Genomic DNA, 22,440 nt, shown 5'->3' with positions numbered 1-22,440 from the left:
CTCCATAGCAGTGAAAGCCCAGCAGCGTCTCTACTTTCTGCGAATGCTGAGAAAAGTCCTTCTCCCACCCCCCATCCTCACCACATTCTACAGAGGTTGTACTGAGAGCATCCTGAGCAGCTGCATCACTGCCTGGTTCGGAAATTGCATCATCTCGGATCGCAATACCCTGCAACGGGTAGTGAGGTCAGCTGAGAAGATCATCGGGGTCTCTCTTCTCTCCATTACAGACATTTACACCAAACACTGCATCCATAAAGCAAACAGCATTATGAAGGACCCCACGCACCCCTCATACAAACTCTTCTCCCTCCTGCCATCTGGCAAAAGGTACCGAAGCATTCGGGCTCTCAGGACCAGACTGTGCAACAGTTTCTTCCCCCAAGCCATCAGACTCCTCAATACCCAGAGCCTGGACTGACACCAACCTACTGCCCTCTACTGTGCTTATTGTCTTGTTTATTATTTATTGTAATGCCTGCACTGTTTTGTGCACTTTATGCAGTCCTGGGTAGGTCTGTAGTCTAGTGTAGTTTTTGTGTTGTTTTATGTCGTTCAGTGTAGTTTTTGTATTGTTTCATGTAGCACCATGGTCCTGAAAAACATCTCATTTTTACTGTGTACTGTACCAGCAGTTATGGTCGAAATGACAATAAAAAGTGACTTGTCATTCAGGGGTTGGTAAGAAAGTCCATTTGATTCAGGTTAAGAAGCAAGAAGGAAGCTCTCACATTACTGAAGATATTGACTGAGATTATTCAGCTGGAGGGGAAAGGATGGGTAGGATTTCTGAAGTGTGCTCAGGAGAACAATAAATCTTTTGCCCAATTACAGGCATTTCTGCATTTGGTTCTGGAGAACAAATTGGCCTATGAATTAGAGGGGGAACATTTGGAGAGTAGTGTCTATTTTTATAAAAAAATTGCTGTCTCCGCATGAGAATAATACCTTATTGCCCAATCTTATTCCATGACTAAATATTTCAGGTGAAATTTAGTTGCTGACCTCTGTTCAAGTTATGCTTTGCAGCAATGTTCATTGTATAAGGAGCAGAATAAATAGAGCTCTTGTGAAATTTGCTTTAAAATGGCTTTATTGTTCAAGTATGATACATGATTCTTGTGTGGTGGGCTCAAGATGTAATGAAACGCTGACCCATTCCCATTAGGGTAAAAATTCTTGCCCTCCACGAAAACATACTTCTGCTTTTTTTTTTGGTTACATAGTATATCCACTGTTTCATGGAATCATAAGGACTCTGGTGGAGCTGTAACTGTGTGCTTCACACTGGAGTTATTGAGGGGAGAAAAAGAGTTCACTGTTAATGAAATATTCAAACTAGTTGATAAATCTGTAACCATTGCATAGCCAGTGTGTAGTGTGTCTGTTAGAATAAAATGATATTCTTTTTCATCTGACACTCTAAAATTGTGACCCGACTCCAGAATATGGAACACTAGAGTATACCTTCGTTTGACTAAAGAGTGAAAGCGTATTAGTGGCTCTCATGCTGTGTTGAAACTTAATTACCCTTGCAGGCCAATGCTTAGGGAATGCACCAAAAACCACTTGGGAACTTTTATAATTTTCTTTCTAAGAATCTTTAAAAAGGCCCTAATGATAAATCATCATTTAAAATATCTTCTTAAATGAACGATGACCACAGTTTATGTATGGGAGATTCTTCATACAGGAAAATGATTTGGCATCCTCAATTTACAAAATAATTAGCTTCCTGGTTGGGTTGAGTTGTTCTCTGATCTTGACAATTGACTTGTAAACATTTTGTTGCGTTACGAGGAGACATTATCAGTGCACTGTTAATTGTAGTGTGTCCTCCGAATGCTTGGCCTTTATATATTTATCAATCAGCTGATTGGTCATTACAGAAACTCAATTGTGATGTGGGGGGGGGGGTCGTTGTGGATTGGTTGCATGGCAAACTTTGTGCATTGTGGCCTGGAATTTTGCCCGCATTGGCTCATAAATAAGATGGGTGCCTATGTAAACACAAGGAATTCTGCAGATGCTGGAAATTCAAGCAACACACATCAAAGTTGCTGGTGAACGCAGCAGGCCAGGCAGCATCTCTAGGAACAGGTACAGTCAACGTTTCGGGCCGAGACCCTGACGAAGGGTCTCGGCCCGAAACGTCGACTGTACCTGTTCCTAGAGATGCTACCTGGCCTGCTGCATTCACCAGCAACTTTGTGTGTTGGGTACCTACCTGTTTGCTTACAGAATTGTTCACGGAAAACACTTCTAGGAATTCTCTTGCATACCACGTGTTTGCTTGCGCCATGACTTTCACTGATGCCCAGTCAAATTTGTGCCCCTTGATCTTCATGGGTAGAGATTAGGGAGAGTTGGTAATACTGCTTGACAGCCAATTGATGTTTTCTCCCAGTTTTCTGCAGTCTCTGCATTGGGTTTTGAGGACCACATTGGTCTTGTCCAATCGCTTGATTTGTTCTTTTGGTCAGCGACGAGATTTCCTCCTCATATCACAATTGAGTTTCCGTAATGACGACCAATCAGCTGATTGATAAGTATATAAACGCCAAGCATTCAGAGGACGCACTACAATTAACAGCACACTGACAATGTCTCCTTGTATGGTGATGAGACGTTTGCAAGTTGGGAGAACTCCACCCAACCATTGACCAACCAAGCTACACACTTTCCAAATCGTTTCCAATTAGCTTCCTTTCTTGTGGCTGATGTACAGTAACTACAGAATAACAATAATTGTACATTGAAATGTTTCAGGCAAATAACTGCAAACTGAGCGGCAGAGTGTATCAGTGTGATAACTCCTTTATAATGCATGCCAGATAGATTCTAAAACCAGGATTCTCCAGTTTAACATTGAAGGGAGCATCTTGCTACTATATGGAAGACTCATGTCACTGATGCCTTTTGCATTTCAGGAAACGTGCACCACCAACAGCAGGCTCTCCAAAATCTTATCTTTTAATCGCTTATTAATGTATTGGGCTGTTTTACAGGTGTGTAAATGTATTGCCATAATATTTAAGAAAGCATTAAATATAATCCCTGCAGTATACTGGCTGCACTGATCTCTACCAGAAGAGCAGCAAGAGGCTCTGCAAGTAGTATTGGTGTCCCTAGGCAATAAGGGGAAGATGAGTCCAAGTTTCTTGGCTTTTTTGGAAACAGCTCGAGCTGTTCGATCTCGAATTCAAGTTTAATTGTCATTCAACCATGCACATGTATACAGCTAAACAAAACAGCATTCCTCCAGGGCCAAGCTGCAAAACACAGTACATACAGTCACACACAGCACATATAGTTATGAAACTGGCCATAATTTCTTTCTTGGGACTATAATTTCTTTCTTATTGTTTTTCCTGCCTTTTCCCTCCCTTTTTTTTGCTAGCAATTTTAAGTGGTTTCCTGTTATCTTATGGCACGTGTATGAAACATAGTGACATGTATACTGTAGCAGAGTAGTTGCCTAAAGTAAACTGCACCAAGAGACAGCAACCTCAGAATGTAGAAGGAGGCAAATGTTGAGGGATGGAATCCTGACTTTCTAATCATCCATTTGCTTTAGGTGTTAATGCATTACCTACCTGTGAAATTTCTTAAAGTTTGGGGCCAAGGTCTTGGGTTGTTTTGCTGTTTGTGTTGTGTTGCTCAATATTGTGGGCATGCTATGTTGGTGCCAGAATATGTAGTGACACTTGTGGGCTGCTCCCAGCACAATCTTGGGTTGTGTTAGTTGTTAATACAAATGACACATTTCACTGCGTGTTTTGATGTACATGTGATAAATAAATCTGAATCTGAAATTTGAGGACACAGCTTTGATGGCGACTGTTGAAACATAAGAGTGGTTTATGTGAACTTTAGACAATTCTGCTTTTGTTTGGTTTCAGATCACAAGGAGAGCCTTATTCCCTGGAGACTCTGAGATAGATCAGCTGTTTCGCATATTCCGAACCCTTGGAACACCAGATGATTCCATCTGGCCAGGAGTGACGTCCATGCCCGATTACAAGCCCACATTTCCAAGGTGGATTCAACAGGATCTTAGTAAAGTGGTCCCCCCTTTGGATGATATTGGCAGGGATCTGTTGGCGGTGAGTAATAAGAATGGATGCAAGATTTTTAAAACATTGTATGAGTTGCATGGTGATCAGACTGTAGAACTTAACTCTGGAATGTTAAACATTTGGGAAAGAAATTCTGGTATGTTTATCTGTAGTTCTGGGCTAGTTTGAAACTAAGAGGTTAGTGTAGTGTCATATTAAGCCCACTGACGACTTTTACCCTTCAGATTTTGCGAACAAGTAATTGAAAATCAATACAAGCAAATGGAAAGTTTCTACGCTCATACTGATAGATCAATGTATAATTTATTAAAATTTTAATAGTATATACTCAGCTCTGGTACAGGTAAGAGCTGTTGGGAAGAGTTTCTGCTTGAAATTAATTGGTGCAAATATTTGGATAGAATTTATCTTTGGCTGCTAGTGTGAAATGGGTGCTATTTAACTCTCCAAGAGATAAATTACAACCCCTGGTGCTCTATTTTCCTTTGTCCTAATTTTAGCATTGCATTTTAATAAGTTTTTTAAAACTTCCCATGTGTATTTTTGAAATTCATGTGAATTTGAAAGCAGAGGTCATATATTACCAGAAACTGACCAACTTTGATTACTTTTTCTTGCAGCAAATGCTTCAATATGATCCAAGCAAGCGCATCTCAGCAAAGAGTACCCTGTCCCATCCCTTCTTCCAAGATGTGACCAAACCTGTCCCTCACCTTCGAGCTTAAAGTTCAGCCTATCAATTGCTGCTCTGAGGAAGTCTCATGAAGGGAACTGACAAAAGTGTTTATTTATACTGTCTGCCCAGTCGTTATTCCCAGAAGTGCCAAAGATCCATTATTTGCCACTATCATCTTTGAGCTTTTATTTACAAATTCCATCTGATCTTTGTGAACATTCAAATTTAACATTTTTTTAAAATATTGAATATTCTTGCATTCCTTTGATAAATGGATGACCTCCAGTTACCCTACCTCACGGGAGTATAAGCAACAGTTTGAAAGCTTCTGGAAAGTGGCTGTGAATCCATTGTAGTACAGACAGACAGAATAATTGTGCATTTGTGCTTTAAGTCTCTGTTCCTAAAATGTGTTGTGATTATTTTGACCAATTAACCAAAATAATTTTTAAAAATCTGACATCTTTTAATCTAAGAGAAAACTAATCTCTGTTAAAGAAATAACCTAATGGCTCAGAGGTGCAAATCTCCATCTCTGAGCAACACAAACCAAACAGCTCATAGTATGATTCTTCATATTTCCTGATTTTAGTCAGGGTTCCACAATTGGCTTGGTTGGGAGAGATGAAAAGGCCATGACTTCACTTCACTTGTTATCCAACAACCTCGCTGGCGATTTGCATGTAGGAATACATAACATGAATGCAATAGTCCCTTCAATTGGATGTTTAACCAACATTCATTATCCAGTCTGGCGTATGAAGAATGATCCTTTAGACAAGGTAGAAACTACTCAGTGAGCTTGAAGAGTGAGTGGAGAAGGGACTAAGTAACAGGATGATGATTTATTGAATAATTAAACTAGACTGTGCTGTTGGTCTATTGTGAAACTAAGCCACAAGGAAATCTGGGTGCTAAGTTAGCTCATCTCAGCTAGTTTTGCCGTGAGGTCACAATAATTAATCAGAGTTTTATTTAGTAAGATGAACTTGGGTCACCATTTGGGTGTCTCCAGCACAGTATGTGTTTGTGTGAACATTAGGTGAAGCATGTCGAGGAAGGTAAGAGATGGGAAGTAGTTAGTCCATCAAAAGACAAATGTAAATAATACTTTATTATAATTAATTTGACTAGTAGTGTGTTCACCTAGCAGATATGTTATAGTTGTAGCAGTTAGTTTCTTATGATTAGTCAGGATGGTCACTTTAGATTAGTACACCATGATTAAGTCTAGATTTCAGGTGCTTTTGTCTCTCCCTGCAGGAACATGACTGCTGTCGTTTAGTCATGTAACAGCTGCCCATACTTGTGGGATTGACTATGCAGTAGGTCCAGGTGGTGAATTGGTCCTTCTCTTTCTTGCTGGTCTCGGTCATGACTCAATTTGGGATGTTGCAACAATTTCAAGAAGCAAATGCTGGTCTTGCATTAGTGAAGAATTCGGAAAGGAATAGAGAAAGCACAAGCAACATGCATGATAAACAGTATTCATTTGCACAGTGGATCCATAAGCTAATGGTCAGATGCTAAATTTGCAGGAAGCTTCTAAATCATTTAGCCTTTAATTCCTGTTTATTTACCTTAGGTTGAATATCCAGTTCCACAAAAAGCTTAATTAGGACTTCATAGCTTATGATGTCACTTAAAGATAATAATTAAATATGCATTTTTGAACCTTTTTAAACTTTTAATTTGTTGTATGCATCTCCTAATTGTAGGCCAGCAAAGGGCAATTTTCCAGTGTTTTGAGACTGGTTATAAATATTATTAGCTCCTCACAATATCACCTGAATTCTTATGAAAGTTTAAACCAGCACTTGTGCGCGTGAACACAATCTGACTGCTGTTACATTGGACTGATTTGTAATTAATTGGCCTGCAGTGGTGCTTCAAATTCAGTGACAATGTGTCTTGCAACTCAAACATACTAGGCAATTATACTTGTGTACAGCCTCTGCTGTGCTTTGTTAGTGATTTTCAATTTGCCTAATGGTCAACGCAACTAGTCCCTCGACATGTCACACACTAACATGGTGAATAAGCTGATGAAGACACCAGCAAGGCCTAAGTTGCAAAACTACTTCCCTGTGACGTCCACAAATTGGTCAAAATTATGGTCACCTAATAATTCCCAAGCTTTGTCAATGGGTCTTGGGAAAATCTTGGATGCAGCAACTTATTCCAGAATTATTTTCCAGCTTGCAGATCTCTAAGGGAGAAGAAAACAGAATGAAATTATTGATAAATTATGTAAAGTGATTAAGCCAAGAGGGCTCTTAGTGATAAAAGCCATTGTTCAGTAAGAAAATGAGCAGCACAATAAGGAAAATCCCTGGTTTAGTCCTTGCCTATACTGATTTAGATTATGTTGGTACCTGAATTAGAAAAGAGGGCTAACTACAGTAAATTTTATTTCGTGTTCCATTGTGAAGTTTCCCAGCCATCCACTCCCACCTTGGTTCTACTTGCCTTATGCTGCAGTAACTAATCTATTTCAAACCAAGGCTTATCTGGGTGTATATGTTCAAACAGCTATCTGTTTTATATCTTTAAAGATGTATTCAGATTTATTATCTTAGTTAAGGAATGTTGTACATTCTGGTTCTCTTGGTGACTTTTTCTGTGTTCCTCCTCTTTGAGACACTGCCTTGCTGTACAACCAGCCAAGATAGTGATCTTAAATGTAGTGCTTACTATTATCACCAAATTTTGAGTCCAAGGATTAGCTTTGGTTTGATTTTCTTTTAAAACTCTGGGATTCTTGAGATTTGCAATTACCATGTTTTGAACTTTTGGAAAATTAAAAATATTTGTAGACTAAATTATTTGTCACAGAAAAATTAAAAGCTATCCTGTAACACCTACTTTTGTCTGCATTTTATGTGAACCAGTAAGAGGGCACACATTTTTGTCTCCCTTTTATGCTTTGAGCTGTTTGGATTTCAGTGACCCATCTTTAGTTGGAAACTCCGATCTGATTAGGGCTTGAGACATATCACTCTTCAGCAAAACTACGGGCAGCGTGTCTTTCGTGCTGGTGGCCTGGAAGTAGTGAATATAACTTTATTTTATTGTAACTTAGTACTGTAATAATTGGTCATGTGATTTCATCACAATTGTTAATCTTATGTCAAAATTATAGAACTGTTGGAGTGAGTTGCTCACTCCTATCATTTGGGTCAGGAGTGTCTTATTAACACCAAAAATAGAAGCCCCTCAGCCCATAATGTTATGCCAACCTTTTAACCAACTCCAAGATCAATCTAACCCTTCTCTCTCAGATTACACTCTATTTTCCTTTCATCCATGTTCTTAATATGTGGCAGTGCATTCCACATACTTACTGCTGTATTAAAAATAAATAAATAAATCTACCTCTGACATCCCCCCCCCCCCCAATACTTTTCTCCACTCACCTTAAAATTATGCCCGCTCGCATTAGCCATTGCCATCCTGGGGAAAAAGGCACTGACTGTCTATACTTATCTTTCCCTCATCATCTTGTGCATCTCTATCAAGTCACCCCTCATCCTCTTTTGTTCCAAAGAGAAAAGCCCTAACCCACTCAACCTATCCTCATCTAAACCTACAGCATCCAGGTAAATATCCTCTGCTCTATCTGAAGCTTCCCCATCCTTCCTATAATGAGGTGACCAGAACTGAACACAAAATAATGTAATTTATTCTATTTTGTCTTACTATACCTGCATGTTACACATAAAATAATCTTAGTAAGTACTTGGCTCTTACTGCATTTATTGATAACAGTGAGTCAGCCAATTAAATTGGAAGTGGGATGGATCTGCCCTGTCAAACTCTGTAAGAATTTTATATACACAAGAGATTCTGCAAATGCTGGAAATCCAGAGTAACACAGAAAAAATGCTGAAGGAATGCAGTCCTAACGAAGAGTCTCAGCCCAAAACATCGACTGTTTATTCACCTCCATAGATGCTGCCCGAGCTGCTGAGTTCCTCCACCATTTTGTGTGGTGCTCTGGATTCTCTATATTTCAATGAGGCCACACCTCTTTCACCAAAACTTTATAAAGGCCCAGTCTGCTTAATCTCTCACACGAATCAATCTGGTGAATGCATTGCATTACTTCTCACACAAGTATATCCTTCCTTGGGTAGGGAGACCATACCTGCACATAGCTTTCCTAGGTGCAGTCTAACCATATTATTTCCCTTCATTGTTAATTTCTTATTGTGGCCACACAACGGAATAAGAAATTCAAGAGCTTGAGCACAGACATGGATTTGAATCCCAGTATGGCAACAGGAACGATCTTGAATAATTAAAAAAAAAGGCGAAATCAGTAATCAGTGATCATGAAACTATCAGATCACTATAAAATGAAACCTTTATTTGTTCCCAATTCCTGAAGTTACTTGGTTATTTCAGTACTGAATTTAAAACTAAAATTTTGACATTCAACCCTAATTTGACCTATCCTCAAATGTCCAGAAGGATCGGCACTCCAGAAAATAAATACTTGTGTCTAATGCAAATTAGCTGTAAGGGCTTCATTGAATTTTGCTTATTAAATCAGCATTTTGCATTTGTTTTATCTCATGGATTAATAATGAAGAAAAATTATTCATAGTTCTTGCAACTTCACAAAACAGAGAACATTAATACTAAAAATGATCTTGAAGCCCCCATTACTATGGGAACCATCAACCTTGATGTTATGGATTAAAGATAAAGTCCTTGAAATTCCACATGTTGAATTGAGTTGGAGTTGCATCACTGAATCAGAGCACACATCCATGTATCCAGAACTGAATCTGCTGAGATCTGCAAGGTCAATCTATTTAAAACTCCATTGGTCGTTTTTTTGTACAGAAGGGGAGTATTATACAAAAATGATTAACCCTTTTAAAAAGGCATTTCGGACTGATGGCTGCAATATCAAGCTGGGGTTGCAACACTTAAGGGAGGAATTAGATTGCAATAGTGAAGATGTGGATTTAGGTGACACCATAAATGAGGGGAGTGGGTGTTTTGGAGACCTCTGATCCCAATTTCATGTATTTACCCGAAAAGAATGTTTAAGGAAAATATCACTTTAGTGCTGGTTACATGCACCAGCTGTGGGCTGATTCTGCTTCTCTTATTTGTAACAGTGTTGCCTTTGTCGCGGTCACTAGTAGTGCGGGAAGTAGATGCTTCACTAATCTACAGTATGCCCCAGATAATGAGATCTGAGACCAACTGACACATGGACAGGTGAACAGTGGGGCACCGACTGGGCAGAACCCTGTGCACTGGCTTACAAACTTGCAAAATAAACATGAAAGACACACCACTAGTGTGGTAATGGCTCAAGATTAATGCAGGCTACTGTCCTACAGGGAAGTGAAGTTGCCAATTTGTACACAGCAAGGCAATAGAATGCATAATGTATTTTAGTGATGTTGAGTTATGGGATAACTATTGACTATGATTAAGAGTCCTGCTGTTTGAAGAATATCATGGGATCATTTGTTTCCAGAGGGCAGGAAGTTTAATGTCCCATCTGAAAGCTGGTACCATAGTATAGCTTTTCAGTACTGCAATAGAACACCAAATAAGAAACTTGCACCAAACGGTAATCTCAAGTTGGACTGTGTTGAGGCAGAAAATACCGCACCAAATTGGTCCAAACCAACATCCCATAAACAACAATAAAGTTAACAGTCCTGCTTATTGTAATGTTGGTATAGCAGTATAAAATATTGGCCACGCAGCGCAGAGAACTCGCTTGGTCTATCTTGAATAGTATTTTAGGATCTTTTATCTGTACTTGACAGAGCAGTTTGGGGTTCAGTTTTATTATCTTATCTGAAAGATGACACCTCCAGTTGTGCAGCATTCACTTGGTACAGCAGTATCAGCCAAGATTATGTAGCCAGCTACTGGAGCGGTGTTTAACCCAAGAGATGTCAGGTAGTATTAAGTTTATTCCAACATATTATAAATTATGAATGAGAGGAGAGGATACTTTTGAAAATTGCCATCAAGACATCTATTTCACACAGTGCGTGGTACCTCTAATAGACTCTGGGAGGTGAAAATTCATAAATCATGTAAAAAGCAATAAAGTGTAGCAGAAGAATGGGGAGGAGGTTGGTAGTGGAAAAACATTGGATCAATATAATGGGATAAATTAAGATTGGCCAAATGCTCTGCACCTACAGGAATTTCTGCAGCTGTAGTTGGTATCATTTGAGTGTCTTGCATTGTCATATTTGAACTTTAAATTGTACCAATCAACTATTTGAGTGATTTTGAAAATCACTGTTCTATTAAGATACAGCAGTGAGAATTGCTTTTGAAGTTTGAATAATACTGTAATGGAACCAAAATTAGCCTATTACTAAAAAGCTTTTATAGGCTCATTGCCTGGGGAATTAGCATCAGTCTGCTGCAGAAATTGATAATGAATATTGCTGCCTGAAACCATTTACTTTTAACAGAGATGTCCTCCTTCAAATTGTCTTTGCCACTCTGTTCCCAGGATGTGGCTTTCCTTTCCAGGATATCAGAGATGTCCTCCTTTAAAGAACAGGGTTCCTTTCCTTCACCTGCATTTCCATTTTCAGAACATCTGCGCTCACCCCATCTTCCCGCCGCCTTAACGTGGATAGGGTTCCGCTTGTCCTTACCTACCACCCTATGAGCCTCTGCATTCAACATATCATCCTCCGCAACTTCTGCCATCTCCAAAGGGATCCTACCACCAAACACATCCTTACCTCTCCCCCCACTCTCCACTTTCCACAGGAATCACTCTCTCTGTGATTCCTTTATCCATTCGTCTCTCCTGGCACTTAGCCCTGCAAGCGGCCAAAATACTACACCTGCCTGTTCACCTCCATTCAGAGCCCCAAACAGTCCTTCCAGGTGAGGCAACACTTCACCTGTGATCCTATTGGAGTTGTCTATTGTGTCCAATGCTTCCGATGTGGCATTCTCTACATTGGTGAAACCCATCGTGAATCTGGGGACTGTTTCATCAAGCACCTCTGCTCCCTCCGCCACAAGCGGAACTTCCCAGTGGCCAAACATTTTAATCCAATTCCCATTCTTATTCCAACATGTTGGTCCACGGGCTCCTCTTATGCCAAGATGAGGCCACCCTCAGGATGGAGGAGCAACACCTTATATTCTGTCTGGGTAGCTTATGAATATTGATTTCTCCTTCAGGAAAAAAAAATTCCCTTTCCCTTTCCTCTTCCATTGTCCACTCTGACCTCTTACCTCTTCTCACCTGCCTATCAACGCCACCGCCACTGCCACCCCACCTTCCTTCCATTTCTACTATGGTCCACTGTCCTCTCCTATCAGATTCCTTCCTCTCCAGCTAGCCCTTTCCATTCCACCTGGCTTCACCTATCCTCCTTCCCCTCCCCCCACCTTTTTATTCCAACGTCTTTCCCTTTCCTTTCCAGTCTTGAAGAAGAGTCTCAACCCAAAAACGTCGACTGTTTATTAATTTCCATACAGGCTGCCTGACCTGCTGAGTTCCTCCAGCATTTTACCTTTAACAGATGTTAAACTAGTTTTCACAGAAACAGACCCATCAGCCCACTGACTCCATGCCAACAATCCAGAACTCATTTACATGAATCCCATTGTATTCTTCCCATATTCCCATGAACCACCCATTACCTACACACCAAGAACAATTTACAAGAACCACTTTGGGATGTGGCAGAAAATCTGAGAACTTGGCGGAAACCCACACGTTCACAGGAAGACCATGTGGAACTCCACGTGGACAGCACTGGAGGTCAGAATTGAACTGAAGTTTCCAATGTATACAAAAAAGCATAACATTTTGCAGCAATGATCTTTCATTAGAACAAGGAAATGTCAGCAATGAGGCATGTTTAATATGCAGAGAAGGACAATGGCCTTAAGTGGGGGAGGAAACCAAGAAAGGCCAGCACAGAAAGGGGTGGGAGCTTGTTAGTCACAACTGATCTGTCTGGAGGAGTGTTTAAAAAAAAAGGGATGAATACAAATAGAAGACAAGGAAACTGAGATACGAAACACTGCTATTGATACTACTCAGCAAGTCTAGTAGCATCTGTGGAGAGAGAAATAGAATTAATGGCAAACATTGATAACCTTTCAGCAGAACTGGCCACAAAAACGCTGGTTATCTGATACTGCTGTGTCAAGTCCTGAGGCTGGCTGACAAGAGGAGATGCCTTTCCTTGCTTTCACTGGGCTTTACTGAAACAGCACAGGAGGCCAAAGACAGAGGTCAGACTGGGATGGAGAATGACAGTGACAGGCAGCAGGATGCTCAGGGTCAGTCTTGTGGATTGTGCACAATGTGCATTTGATTTCTCCAGCACAAAGGAGATCACACTGTGAGTGCCAAACGCAGTGTACCGAATTCAATGAAGTACATGCAAATGGCACATGAAGTGAAAAATCTGAGAAATTAAAGGATAATCTGCCAAATATAGAAACTGGTGGGATGGAGCAAAGACAAGACAAACTATATCCTTGCTCAACGTAATATGAAGGGGAGGAGGGACTGAAAGCAAAAGTACAGTTAAATACTCTGTCAACTATGGTGAAAAGGAAATTATGGTTAAAAGGGGAAGACATCATAACAGCATCGGCTTGAAAAGTTTTCACAGAACCGCTCCTTGGTAGTCCCTCGGGATCAAACGTGACTTGCTTTCTTTTCTTTTTCGAACTTTTTATTAGTTTCATAATGATAAACATAACATAGTTTTAATACAAAGTTATTGGGATTACATTGTTATAATTAACATATTTAAATATAAACCCAGTTGACACACGGGTATTAAACCTCCCAATCGTACAGGATACAAATATAAAATACAAAAAAAAACATGAAAAAATAAAAAAAATATATATACCCCAAAAGAAAAACTAATCTAAACAAAGCTAACCAACTAAACTAAAGAAAGAAAAGACATGGGCTGTTATGTAACGTCAAAAAAAAAACATTAGTGTCATTGACTCCGCTCCTCTCAACATATATTAAAAAATAGAATAGGTTTGGAAGTGACTTGCTTTCGTTTGAGTTCTGAGGTGGCTGATGTGGGAATGACAGATTCCATCATAGATAGGAAGTGCTTGAAGAGATGGGTGGCTGGGTAATATACACACTTTGTGTGTTTCTGATGTGTATCCTTGAGCTTCTTAATAGTATCCCAAACAGTTGCAATACTGGATGTTTCGCAATGCTATCAGAATAGTTACATTGTATTGGTGCTGCTTCCTGCTCTGTACTGAATTTGAAAGTTTTATCATCTTTGCAGCCAATTTCCACTGCTCTCACTTTCATATCTAATATCTGATTTTTCCATTTCCGTTCTTCTTTCTCTCCATCTCATGGGATAAGACCAATATCCAGTGCTTGAGCGTTACCACGGACAACTCTGCTTCCTGTAAGGACTCCATTCTCCTGCTTCCCTAGCTCTCTTGCATCTGTTCTGATGATGATACCCTCCCTACTGTGCTTCCAAGATCTCTTCCTTTGTTCCTAAAAATGATTGTTGCCTGCATAGTTCTATTTTCCACATTTGCTGTCCGCTTTTCTCATCCTGCTCAATGCTTTATGGGGTTCCTTTTCACCTTCATTTTCCACCCAAACAGTTTCCATATTCAGCAGATTTTCCTCTGTAATTCACCATCTTCAACATGATACCACGACCAGACACAAATCTCCCATCGCCCTTGCTCTTTACAGCATTCTAATGGGACGGTACCCTCTGCAACTTTTGGTGCATTCTCCCAACTCCAGCAAGACCCCCTCCCTTTCTGGCACCTCTATTAGTTTACCACTTATCTTTCACCATCCAGGGACTCTTGTTGATGTGCCCTCCTCTATGTTGAAGAATCCAGATGCAAATTGGGTGATGGCTTTTCAGAATATTTCTGTTCAATTCACAATTAACTGCCTGCCACTTGAAGTTCTCTACCCAACTCCCAAAACGACCTATGTTCCTACCTTCCCGTACGTTTCCAACAAAGCCCGACATCAGCTTGAGGAACAGGATCCTTTGACTCGCATTGGAGCCCTCAGCACTCAACAGTGAATTCATTGATAGATAACCAGTCTGACTAGTTTGTATCAAAACTGGCCTGTTCTGAAGAAAGATCATCAACCTGTAATATTAACTCAATTTTTCTCTCTCTGCTGACGTGACTTTTATTTCAGATTTTCAGCAGATGCAATGTTTTGCATCTAGCAGTTCCAATTTTGATTTTGTTTCTCTCTGGTGCCTTCATTCCTTTCCTTCTATTTACACCAGGTGTTCCCAACCTAAGGTCCATGGCTCCCTAGGTTAATGTTAAGGTTGGAAACCCCTGATTTATGCCTTCTCTAGAGAGATCATCTGTGATTAACAAGACTTGCCTAATGTCTCTCTGCCAGCACCACTTCCACAACTGTCATTCAGTCTCTTGGTCTCCATCTTCTTTGTTCTCTCCCCTTTTTGTTTGTTTGATTTCTAATTTTTCCTAGTTTTGATAAAAGGTCTGAAACAAGTCAGTTTCTCTCTCCAGAGGTGCTGTCTGACGTACTGATTACTTTCAGCATTCTGATTTATTTAAAATGCATTTAAAAACAAATATTAAAGTAAAACTTTCATTTACTTGAGTACAAAATCTATGCTCCAAATGTGATCTAAATGATCCCATGCAGTTCCTGAGAGAACACATGTGTAGTTACAACACTTTGCTAACTATGAAATGTGCTTTAGTCCAATAACTTCTGCATAACTAGTGAGAAAATATATATTTTTCCCCCAAGTGCAGCAGGATATTAGGATAAGATATTGTGCTAAGCATTGGAGCCTATGAAATACTTCAGTATTCAGTAATAGAAAAATAAAACTGCAGATTCTGGAATCTGAAATGAGCAAAAATGCTGGAATGATTCAGCCTTTCAGACAATATCTATGGAAAGGGAAAACAGTTAATATTTCATCAGACTATGACTTCCAGAAGGGCCTGTACTGTCCTGAATCTCTAAATAAGTAAACAAATTCCCTTCAGTTCTGATGAAGGATCTCTGACCTGAAGTGTTAATCTGGGTTCTTTTTACACAGATGCTATTCGACTGGCTTGTGTTCTTCCAGCATTTCTGTTTTTTTTTCATGATATACTTTACCTGGGAATATTTGACACTGAAATTAAGTGCCTAAAATGACAAAATTTTTTAACCTTTGTTGAGTAGGTTGGCACTTTTTTCACTAGAGCGTGAGAGAATGAGGAGGTGTAATGAAGGAGAATCTGATAGGGGTGTATAAAATCATAAGGGATGTAGATAAAATCATGAGGGTCAATGCACAGAGTTCCCCCACCACCACCAAGGTTGAGAAGCCAAGAACTGGAGGGTATATGTTTAAGGTGGGGGGGGGGAGAAAAAATAGGAATTTGAGGGCAACATTTTCACAGAATGGTGGTCAGTAAAAGAAATGAGTTCCCTGAGGCATTGGGCAGGTACATGGACAGAATAAAGGTTTTTAGGGATGTGGGCCAAACATGGCAAATGAGATTAGTTTAGTTGGGAATCTTAGTTGGCATGGTCCAATTTGACCCAAGTCCTGCTTCTGTGCTATATTACACTATGACAGTGCAATCCTTGCCTTGATATTCACAAAAAAGGACACGAAATGCATAAAAACATGGTTAACTGAAATTTGCTGATTAACCCTGAGATTAGAACGTTTTCTTTGAATATCACATCTCACAAAATTGATTTTCCAACAGTTCCTGTGAAGAATACAACGCGTATCAAGTCCTCGACTTATCCTAGTGGTGGTTCCAGGTTTAATAACGGAAAACACTGTGTTAAATTTCAACCTTTGCTGAAAGGTAACAAATTCAACTAGATGTAACTGAGGTATTGAACGTGGGGGGAAACCGGATCTAGGGAATTTCTACAGGAAAGAGATGCTCAAGTTTCCAACTGTAGTAAATGAAAGGCAAATTGCAGGAAGAAGCCAGAATAGTAAAATGTTTTAAGAGAAAGATTCCAGATTACATCAACCAAATAGCCTTTTCTTAGTCCTAATTTTAGAGAATCAGAAATATAGATAAATTTCCAAAGCGGAAACAGTAACCATGTAAATTCTGACATGTTGTAATAATTTTACCGGGGATTCTGTATATTAAGTATAGACACATGCTTTGTATCTTGACTTATAGTTATTGATGTATCAACTGTGTGTCAGGCTGTTAACCTTCAATATTCAGATACACTTTCACTTTTTCCACTCCTGTTCTCTGATCGGTTAATATCCCCGTATATGTCGCGAAATTTGTTAACTTTGCGGCAGCAGTACAATGAAATACATAATAATAGAGGAAAAAACTGAATTACGGTAAGTATACATACATTAAATAGTTAAACATGTAGTGCAAAAACAGAAATAAAAAAGTAGTGAGGTAGTGTTCGTGAGTTCAATATCCATTTGGAAGTCAGAAGGCAGAGGGGAAGAAGCTGTTCCTGAATTGTTGAATGTGTACCTCCTTTCTGATAGTAACAATGAGAAGAGGGTATACTGATACATACTGATGTTATAGTTCCATGGAAGTCCAGATTATTTGTCTCAGAAATTTATCTGCAGTTTGCACAAAAAATAAATTGAATGATTCAAAAGGGGCAACGTAGAAGCAGCTGAAGTCACAGAGAGGCATTCTAAAGCTGCAGGCAGGATATGGATTTATTTTGGTAATTGCTTCATTAGCCAATCTTTTTTTCCAATAGAATCACACAGCACAGGACATTTAGCCAACCACATCTGTGTCAGTTTGAAAGAGCTATCCAATTAGTCCATAATAGTGTTCCTCAAGCAAAGCCAAACAATGAATTTACCATTGGTTTGTACAGCCTTGAGTTTTTCCATCTTTACTGTGTTTGGCTTTCTATTGCTCTCAGTGATTTCTACAGGAAATAAGTATTTTCTTTCTCGCTGGTGTTACCGTAGGCCATATTTTTCAATTCTAAATCTGGCACCTTAAACTATTGAAGTACAGTGCATTGAGAAAAGTCGGATGGAGAGGATGGTCTTTTAATTTTAGGACTCTCCCCTCACTCCAGAAATATCAATGCAGTACTGCCCTCCTAAAAGTGCTTTGATTTGGATGAGGTATCAATTTTAGACCCTATCCATTCTCATGTAAATAATCTGGTATTATTATTAAAAAGCAAGCAGTACTACCCATGACCAACAATCCTTTCTCAATGGACATCACTAAAGGCTTTAGACAATCTCAGCAATGGGACCAACATGCACGAAACAGCGCACCCCAACACTTTCACCATTATTTTGGGAGACTTTAACCAGGCCAGTCTGAAAAAAATCGCTAAGCAACTACCATCAACAGATCACTTGCAATACCAGAGGAAACAACACACGGACCATTGCTACACCACCATCAAGAATGCCTGCCATGCTATTCCACACCCTCACCTGCTAATCACCTGGCTGTACTTCTACTCCCTGAGTACAGGCAGAGACTGAAGACTGCAGCACCAGTAGTGAGGACCAAGAAGGTATGGACAAGGGAAACACAGGAGCGCCTGCAGGACTGCTTTGAATCGGTGGACTGGACAGTATTCAGGGATTCGTCTTCGAACCTGGATGAGTATGCTGCAGTTGTTACTGACTTCATTAAAACCTGTGTGGATGAGTGTGTGCCCACAAAGACTTACTGTACATTCCCAAACCAAAAGCCGTGGATGAACCAGGAGGTACGTTGTCTGCTGAAGGCTAGATCTGTGGCATTCAAGTCTGGTGACCCAGGTCTGTACCAGAAAACCAGGTATGATTTGTGGAGGGCTATTTCAAAGGCGAAGAGACAATTTCGAACGAGGTTCGAGGCAACATTGGATGTACGACAACTCTGGCAGGGTCTGCAAGACATTACGTCCTACAAAGCGAAAGCCAATGGCATGAATGTTACAGCGATGCTTCACTACCAGGTGAATTCAATGCCTTCTATGCCCACTTTGAAAGGGAGAACACATCTACAGCCGTGAAGATCCCTGCTGCACCTGATGACCCTGTGATCTCTGTCTTGGAGGCTGATGTTAGGTGAACCCTCGCAAGGTGGAAGGCCCCAACGGAGTACCTGGTAAGGCTCTGAAAACTTGTGCCTACCAACTAGCGAGAGTATTCAAGGACACTTTCAACCTCTCACTGCTACAAGTGGAAGTTCCCATTTGCTTCAAAAAGGCAACAATTATACCAGTGCTTAAGAAGAATAATATGGGCTGCCTTAATGACTATTGCCTGGTAGCACTCACATCTACAGCGATGAAATGCTTTGAGAGGTTGGTCATGACTAGACTGAACTCCTGCCTCAGCAAGGACCTGGACCCATTGCAACTTACCTATCACCACAATAGGTCAACGGCAGATGCAATCTCAATGGCTCTCCACATGGCCTTAGACCACCTGGACAATACAAACACCTACGTCAGGATGCTGTTCATCGACTTTAGCTCAGCATTTAATACCATCATTCCTACAATCCTGGTTGAGAAGTTACAGAACCTGGGCCTCTGTACCTCCTTCTGTAATTATACCCTCAACCTCCTAACCAGAAGACCACAATCTGTGCGGATTGGTGATAACATATCCTCCTCGCTGACGATCAACACTGGCACACCTCAGGGGTGTGTGCTTAGCCCACTGCTCTACTCTCTATATACCCATGACTGTATAGCTAGGCATAGCTCAAATACCATCTATAAACTTGCTGACGATACAGCCATTGTTGGTAGAATCTCAGGTGGTGATGAGAGGGCGTACAGGAGTGAGATATGTCAACTAGTGGAGTGGTGCCGCAGCAACAACCTGGCACTCAACGTCAGTAAGATGAAAGAGCTGATTGTGGACTTCAGGAAGGGTAAGTTGAAGGAACACATACCAATCCTCATAGAGGGATCAGAAGTGGAGAGAGTGAGCAGTTTCAAGTGACCTAACCTGGTCCTAACATATCGATGCAGCTATAAAGGCGGCAAGACAGTGACTATACTTCATTAGGAGTTTGCAGAGACTTAGTATGTCAACAAAAACACTCAAAAACTTCTATAGATGTACTGTGGAGAGCATTCTGACAGGCTGCATTACTGTCTGGTATGAGGAGGGGGGCTACTGCACAAGACCGAAGGAAACTGCAGAGAGTCATAAATTTAGTCAGCTCCATTTTGGGTACTCGCCTACAAAGTACCCAGGACATCTTCAGGGAGCGGTGTCTCAGAAAGGCAGCATCCATTATTAAGGACCCCCATCACCCAGGACATGCCCTCTTCTCATTGTTACCATTGGGAAGGAGGTACAGAAGGCTGAAGGCACACACTCAGCGATTCAGGAACAGCTTCTTCCCCTCTGCCATCCGATTCCTAAATGGACATTGAACTCATGAATACTTCCTAACTTTTTTTAATATACTGTATTTCTGTTTTTGCATGAATTTTTAATCTATTCAACAAATGTATACTGTAACTGATTGATTGATTTATTATTTTTTTCTCCTATATTATGTATTGCATTGAACTGCTGCTGCTAAGTTAACAAATTTCATGACTCATGCCAATGATAATAAACCTGATTCTGATTCTGACAAAGTCCATTACCTGGTCTTATTGGGTGGACAGGTTGATTATTTGGACTTCCTGAAGGAACTTGACCAAATTTTTCATTAAGGGATTGTTAGTTAAAGTTGAAGCTTGTGGAATGGAAAGCGAATTATTTATCAGGCTGGGAAATTGGCAGAGGGGAAAGCGAGGAGACTGGGGATAAAGGACAGGTAGCCACATTGGCAGTAATGAATCTATTCCGGGCTCCCAACTACTTTCTGCATTTATAACTGACACATATGTAACTTTCTATACATGTTCTAAGTGTGCTGACAACACAAAGACTGGTGGTATTATAAGTAGTGTAGAGTGAAGCATTAAATTACTAAGAGATAGCAATAGATTACGCAAGTAAGCAAAACTGTAACAAATGGATTCAGAAAATCTGAGGTTGTTCACTTTAGAATAAAGGATAGTCAAACCAAATGGCAACCAGAAGCAATGGATGGTCAAAGAAAATATAATGTTGATCATTAAAATATGGACAGGTCAAGAAAATAGTCAAAATGGTCAATGGGATGCTGTTTTCTTTATCCAGAAGACAAAAGTTCAAAAGGCTGGAAGTCATGATACAGCTATGCAGAGCCATGGTATACTATAGCTGGAGAACTGTGAACACTTCTGTGCACAACACTTTAGGGAGGATATATTGGCCTTTGAGAAAGTATAAATTTCTATGACGGAGACTCATCAAAATCATTTATGGACTCAGTTAAATTAGGAGATTGCATGAACTAGAAATGTATTCCCTAAAATTTAGAAGATTATGGGATGACTGAATTTACAAGGGGACCTTGCAGGATAGAATAAAAGGAAAGTATTTTCACCAGTTGTGGTGTCTAAATATTATAGCCAGGCCTTTCAGGAGTGAAATAGGGAAACATTTCTGTTCATAGGGTAAGCTGACAGAATTTTGAAGCTTTATGCAAATTGCAATTTGTGCTGGTTCTAAATCTGAGATTTACTGATGTTTGTTACTTAGGGTCTCGGCCTGAAACATCGACTCTTTATTCCTCTCCATAGATGCTGCCTGACCTGCTGAGTTCCTCCATAATTTTGTGTTTTAATCTCTGTTACTTGCCCTGGCATGTTCTTCTGAATTCCTTATTGCACCAGAGTTGATCCCTTAGTTTAATTGCCATATTAAGTTTTAGGGATACTCTTAGCTATGAGTTGGAATAAGTTTCTGCTGACCTCCATTCTAAGCTTATGTCATTTAGCACAATCTGATACCACACAATATGATAAAAGGGTTTCCTCAGTATAAAAGCAGAAAGACATTGTAGGCACTCTTAACAATGCTTCAGGAGGCAAATACACCTCAAACAGGTAAAATAATGAGGATGAGATCAGGTAGGTTTATCCTGCATATTGCTTCACTCACTAACTTTTGCACACTCAGTTTGCCAGGTATGATCTTCAGGACTCAGCTGGCTGAGGCACTGCAGTGCCATGCGCAGAGTAGATTCTGTGGCCCTTCTTCCAAACTGGATGGTCTATCCTGTTTAATTTTTAGTCTGTTTTAACGCAGAAATTGTGATTCAACTGAAAGGCTTGCTGGGCTAATTAAGAGTCAACCACATTGGAGCCTTAAAGAGATAAGATGGATAAATATGCCAGATTTCTTTACCTTGAAGGACATTTGTAAATCAGGTAGGGCTTTGCAATAGCTTCATGGTCACCAATACTGAGACTAGTTGCTTTTTAAAAAGTCACATGTTATTTAGTTAACTTAATTTCAATTCCACAGGTCATCAATTCATGCCTCCGGATTACTTGCCCAGTAAATTAAAACATAACGATTTAACTTGGTAAAATATTACAATATATGTATTTACATTCTTCATGTGACCTCACCATTTCTATCACACCCGACATCGAGGAAGCAATGAGCCTCCATAACAGCCAAGCTTGATATGGGAAGTCCCACCTTTACGGTACGGCTCCTCTCTGATTGGTTTGCTCCTCAAGTCACCTCTCAAAAGGTAGTTCTTCAGTGGTCAAGCTAACCGTCAATCACAAGGATTCTTTTCTGAGACTTTCCGTCTGAT

At 40.0% G+C, this 22,440-nt stretch overlaps 1 protein-coding gene and 1 long non-coding RNA gene across 4 annotated transcripts in view; one reads left to right on the top strand and one right to left on the bottom strand.

Moving 5' to 3' along the window:
- The window catches only part of cdk2 (cyclin dependent kinase 2), a 101,184-nt gene extending 84,595 nt beyond the window's left edge, over positions 1–16,589 (top strand). For 2 of the 3 annotated variants that reach the window (XM_072249392.1, XM_072249391.1), the window contains exons 6-7: positions 3,903–4,106; positions 4,700–7,596. In XM_072249392.1, the coding sequence (XP_072105493.1) occupies positions 3,903–4,106; positions 4,700–4,804 (309 nt within the window). In that variant the 3' untranslated portion in view covers positions 4,805–7,596. Of the gene's footprint in view, positions 1–3,902; positions 4,107–4,699; positions 7,597–16,509 lie in introns of those variants that run through there. The other variant, XM_072249393.1, reaches the window with a different exon arrangement.
- Positions 1,093–22,326, bottom strand: LOC140191718 (uncharacterized). Its single transcript, XR_011883889.1, has 3 exons — positions 22,247–22,326; positions 6,877–6,964; positions 1,093–1,287 (listed from the first exon to the last, which is right to left on the bottom strand). It is a non-coding gene; the product is annotated as an uncharacterized lncRNA (long non-coding RNA).
- Positions 22,327–22,440: the final 114 nt, after the last annotated feature.

Source organism: Mobula birostris, chromosome X, assembly GCF_030028105.1.
Source record: "Mobula birostris isolate sMobBir1 chromosome X, sMobBir1.hap1, whole genome shotgun sequence".
NCBI classification, from domain to species: Eukaryota; Metazoa; Chordata; class Chondrichthyes; order Myliobatiformes; family Myliobatidae; genus Mobula; species Mobula birostris.
Note: the sequence above shows the minus strand (reverse complement) of the source record. Positions and strands in the feature narration are given on the sequence as shown.